Source organism: Engystomops pustulosus, chromosome 8 (genome assembly GCF_040894005.1).
Source record: "Engystomops pustulosus chromosome 8, aEngPut4.maternal, whole genome shotgun sequence".
In the NCBI taxonomy this organism is placed as follows: Eukaryota; Metazoa; Chordata; class Amphibia; order Anura; family Leptodactylidae; genus Engystomops; species Engystomops pustulosus.
Window position 1 is genome coordinate 119,010,343 of NC_092418.1, and position 5,384 is coordinate 119,015,726.

Below are 5,384 nucleotides of genomic sequence, written 5' to 3' on the forward strand. Positions count from 1 at the left end.
GGAGGTCATACAGGCACATGGAGCCCACACACAATACTGAGCCTCATCAGGAGCATGCTGAGGCGTTGTAGGGAGGTCATACAGGCATGTGGAGCCCACACACAAAACTGACCTTCATCAGGTGAATGCCGAGACATTGCAGGGAGGTCATAAAGGCACATTGAGCCCACACCCTAAACTGAGCCTCATTTTGAAATGTTTCACGGACTTTACATCAAAGTTTGATCATCCTGTAGTGCTTTTCCACTTCAATTTCGTGTGTGACTGCAAATCCAGGCCTCCATTGGTTCATTGCCATTGGTGATTTTTTGTGATTTTATCGTCAACACATTCATCTTTGTACAGAAGAAAATATTCAATGAAAATATTTAATTGATTCAGATCTAGGATGTGCTATTTGAGCGTTTCCTTTTCTTTGATTGGTGTATATACAGGGATTTTAGATTTGGATGTAAGGTGTTAATGAACTGGTGAACAACCGAAAAGGTTCCTAATTGTTCCCACATTCATAAAGGTGAAATAGAATTTGGCCATTCAGCTTTTACCTCTATTACCTTTATTTGTGTGCCAAAAAATGGTGGGGAACCTAAAAGGTCAGGAAAAGTGTCGGAATTACTTAAGCGACCAGAAAATAAAGCCGTGAGTCTTCCTCTAATTCTTATTGAAGTTTATTGGTTAATTTAGTTGATACAATTCCACATCAAACGCAATAACAAATGTATATGCTCAATATGAGTATGGCTTCTCCCTTAGTGGCTTCTCTCATATGTAAAAAGTTGTTAATCAAAGTAAAACATTTGTCACATTTTCTCATGAAATCATTATTTCCAGCATGTACAGCAGTAGCCAGGAACAAATCTCTGAAATTACTCCAGAAAGAAGTGTTTACCACCTTAAGGCATTACATCCAAAAGGGTTAAAGTAGCTTCTTCCCGATGTGAATTTTCTCATGGGCAACAAGATTTGATTTATAAGCAAAACATTTGCCACATTCTGAACATGAAAATGGCTTCTCCCCTGTGTGAATTATTTGATGCTTTAGAAGATCTGATTTCCGAGCAAAACATTTGCCACATTCTGAACATGAAAATGGCTTCTCCCTGTCGTGAATTTTTTCATGTTCAACAAGATATGATTTCTTACGAAAACATTTTCCACATTCTGGACATGAAAATGGCTTCTCCCCTGTGTGAATTCTCTCATGAACAACAAGACTTGTTTTCTGAGCAAAACATTTCCCACATTCTGAACATGAAAACGGCTTCTCCCCTGTGTGAATTCTCTCATGTTCAACAAGCTTTGATTTTTGGATGAAACATTTCCCACATTCTGGACATGAAAACGGCTTCTCCCTGGTGTGAAATTTTTCATGTTCAACAAGATATAATTTCTGACGAAAACATTTTCCACATTCTGGACATGAAAACGGCTTCTCCCCTGTGTGAATTCTCTCATGTACAAAAAGACTTGATTTATGAGCAAAACATTTTCCACATTCTGAACATGAAAACGGCTTCTCCCCTGTGTGAATTCTCTCATGTACCACAAGACTTGATTTATAAGCAAAACATTTTCCACATTCTGGACATGAAAACGGCTTCTCCCCTGTGTGAATTCTCTCATGTTCAACAAGACTTGATTTTTTGATGAACCATTTTCCACATTCTGAACATGAAAATGGCTTCTCCCCTGTGTGAAATTTCTCATGTACAACAAGATGTGATTTCTGACGAAAACATTTTCCACATTCGGGACATGAAAACGGCTTCTCCCCTGTGTGAATTCTCTCATGTTCAACAACATGTGATTTATTACTAAAACATTTTCCACATTCTGTACATGAAAACGGCTTCTCCCCTGTGTGAATTTTCTGATGTGCAAGGAGATTGTATTTCAAAGTAAAACATTTGCCAAATTGAAAGCTGGTGGAAGCTCTTAGATGCTCGGTTGTTCCTTGGTGGCTTCTTTTTTGACTATTAGTCTGTGATGTAGTAGAACAGATGCCCAGTGTATTAGGATCAGATGATAGATTGTTGCAATGAAGGTCTGAGGGTAAATACATTCTGATGTTGGGTTCTTTATATGTATCTCGTGTGATCCCACAATCATCAGCTTTAATATCTGAAGATATCAGATGTTCCTCTGAGCTCCTGGTAATGTCATCTGTTGGGAATAACAGGATAATTAATAACGAAGTTTATAAAACCTGTAGTGATATAAATATGTATTACATTTCTATATAAATGTTTCAATTGTCTCATCTCACAACACAAAAGTAGCCATCACATTGGGGGGTGGGTGTATCTTTTCTTGTAACTTTCTCTTATAATTGCGACTTCTTTGGGTGCATTTGACTATTTGCTGCAAAATTTGTGACTTTTCAACTGGCCTAGCAAAGGTAACGGCAGGTGCACGAAAGTTGGAAACTCTTGACCACGCTGGAGTGTGAACGTGCTTCCTTCTTGTTTTCTTCATTTATAATACACGCTGATACAACTGTTTAAGTGAACTGATTAAAGCAAAAAGGAAGCAGGTTCATTCTCCAGAGAGGTCAAGTGCGCTGAACTTCTCGTCTTTTCTGCTACAGAGTATTTCAGCGTTTCGCCTGATACATCTTTAGAATCCAGATGTGGACATGGAAAATCGCAAGTTTGATGCAAATTACTCCAGTCACGAGAAAGCAGAAGTTTGACGGAACTTTCCTGACATATCACCCTCTATGATCAAACAAACCCAAAATCAGGAGAAAACAGAAAAAGACATAGACAAATGTTTAGACTTAAAATGAATGAGCCTTTTTTGTACACACTGAAAACTTTATATTTCTATATCCCTGCACCCCCATACCTGTATATCCCTGCACCCCCACAGCTCTATATCCCTGCACCGCAATTTACCTGTGTCACTAAACTTCTACATTCTCTGCATTCCTCCTCCATTATACCTCTACATACCTGCACCCTTATATACCTATATATCCCTGAACCCCTAATTCCATGTACCCCTATACCTCTTCTTTCCTCCTCCCTTACACCTCCGCCTGCCTATATCTCTACACCGGCACCCTGACATCACTTTTAATGACTTCCATTGTTCAAATTAAGAACCTGCACATAAAACCACATCAAAACTGATTACAATGTAGTTGAGATTCATTTTTACCTACAATATGTGAATGCACAATGAAAAGCATATGATCAGTAAAAAGCTCCACAAGTTTTTCAATGTTTACATGCAGAAGACATGGGGGAGATTTATCTTTTCTCTTTCTAGTTTTTGTCTAGTTTTTTTAGTCTAATTTGTTGACTCTCCTTGTGTTATATTGTAACTGTGCCTGTTAGTCTAACATTGCTTCCTGGTGTGGAAGATGCAGCTTAAAAAATTCAGACAGCAATTTTGTTCATTTGTCCACATTTTCACATCTTTCGATGATTGTAAATAAAGCATTTTAGATCCAAACTGTTTTTTTTACTTAATTTTTCCATTGTTGTATGAAATGATTTTTTTTTACACTTTTTAAATTCTAAAACTAGAAGTAAGGTGAAGCTGGACAGGTCAGTGCTATCTAGCGCTTGACACCTTTTTGCAATTTTTTAAAAAGTCCTAGTTTGGCGAATATATCTAGATTTAGTCTAAACTTCTGGATTTGTAAGACAAATACAACAAATCCATTGAAAAGCAGTGCCCTACAAGTTTAGTTGCAAATATGGATTAGTCGAAAAAAAGGTTTTTGGTTTTAACATTTTGACGAAAGTTAGTGAAGCTTTTCAGTTGAAACGCGTGTGAACGGCTATGACCCCTCCCACCACGGGAGCGATATAACGGTGTATCAAAAGACATATATCAAGCAAAACAAACCAAAAAAGTGTGCATAATGAATAATGCTGCCAAACCATCTCTAATCTTTTTTTTTTTAATATGGAATAACATAGTGGAATATGCAACATTGTAATGAATTTATGCAGAAATATGTTTACATCCATTACTTGTACACTACACATTTATACACATTATATCATAGATAAATGTTACACATTCTAAGGACATACACATATTTTACACATATAAACCTTCCATGCGTATGGAACTTAAAGGTTCATGTACATATGCCAAATACCAGGCTCTTGAAGACATTTTGGGGAAGTGGATATAGGTAGACAGAAGGGGACAGAGGAGAAATCAGTTCTAGGAAGCAATGAAGGCTGTCAGTACTCACCATTCTGAGGGTCCCTGGCACCAACGTCATGTCCTCCTTCCCAGGCTCCATCCTTTGCACATACCTGGACCTGCTCACTCTCCATTCTGTGACTGCTTCTGAGTTTAAGCTCCTCCAGTAAGATCTTCCACAAAGATGTTCTCACCATGTGAGTTGTACTTGGGTCTCTTATACTACATGGTCTGCCCCCTCTTGTCTCAACAACCTCCCCCATGTAAATGAAGGGTGTTGGTCCCACTTCCTTATCAGCCAGGCTGATTGTTTATGACACTCTGATTGTGCTCCTTTGTTATGGGTTTATCATCCCTTCACACCAAGAAAGGAGACCAGGATGTGTCTTTCTGGTGAAACTAGAAAACTTCATTTGCAATCCTTTACTAGGACAATTGTCCCTGTGTGATTCCCCACTGATTCCACATCCTGAACAATAGGAAATGCAAATCCATGCAGACAAGGCGTCTCCAATGACAATGTGACTGCCATGTCCAGGAAATGGCTTCATGGAGCAGAAGAATATCATACAATAAAGTGATATTTATGTTAGAAGACTTTGCTATGACAAGTGAATATAGACATCAACATCCCATGTATTATAATTTATATTTACCATTCTACTGCACCTAATCAAAATATTGCATACAATTATTAAGATCCAAGATAAATTCGGAGAAAATGGAGATTGTACAGAGGATATATTGGGAAGATATATAAATGCCTTTGTACCTATTTTGTGACATACCTTTATTTTGAATTTTGCATATGTTTTGTCTAATTTGGTGGCACCACAAAAAGCTTGTTGTTTTCCTGACCATCTTATCATATTACCAACTTGTTGTGTGTCTGGTCTGTGTTTTCCAATAGGTTTACCTCATTTATACATATCATAGATATAAAAGCAGGTCTAAGAACTTGCAGCTTATTCAGACACAGGCATCAGGTGTGTAATTAAATTACATGTATAACTAAATAACAATAATGATCATTGCAAGAAAATATATACAATATTGTATCAAAGTATAAAATGTTGGAAAAAGACACAAGTCCAACCTCTAAAAATTAAACAAATCTTTTTTCCCCATAACCCTGAAACATTTTTGCTCTTCAGTAAGGCATCCAGGTCTATGGTGATGGTAGAGCCAATTCTTCTCTAGGTGTAGAGGATGCCCCC

General features: G+C 37.6%; 1 protein-coding gene across 1 annotated transcript; it reads right to left on the bottom strand.

The window, feature by feature from the left end:
- Positions 1 to 916: 916 nt before the first annotated feature.
- LOC140076171 (uncharacterized) lies at positions 917 to 4,364 on the bottom strand. Its single transcript, XM_072122682.1, has 3 exons — positions 4,217 to 4,364; positions 1,942 to 2,163; positions 917 to 1,791 (listed from the first exon to the last, which is right to left on the bottom strand). Exons 1-3 carry the CDS (start codon positions 4,362 to 4,364, stop codon positions 917 to 919), a joined length of 1,245 nt encoding a protein of 414 aa, XP_071978783.1.
- Positions 4,365 to 5,384: the final 1,020 nt, after the last annotated feature.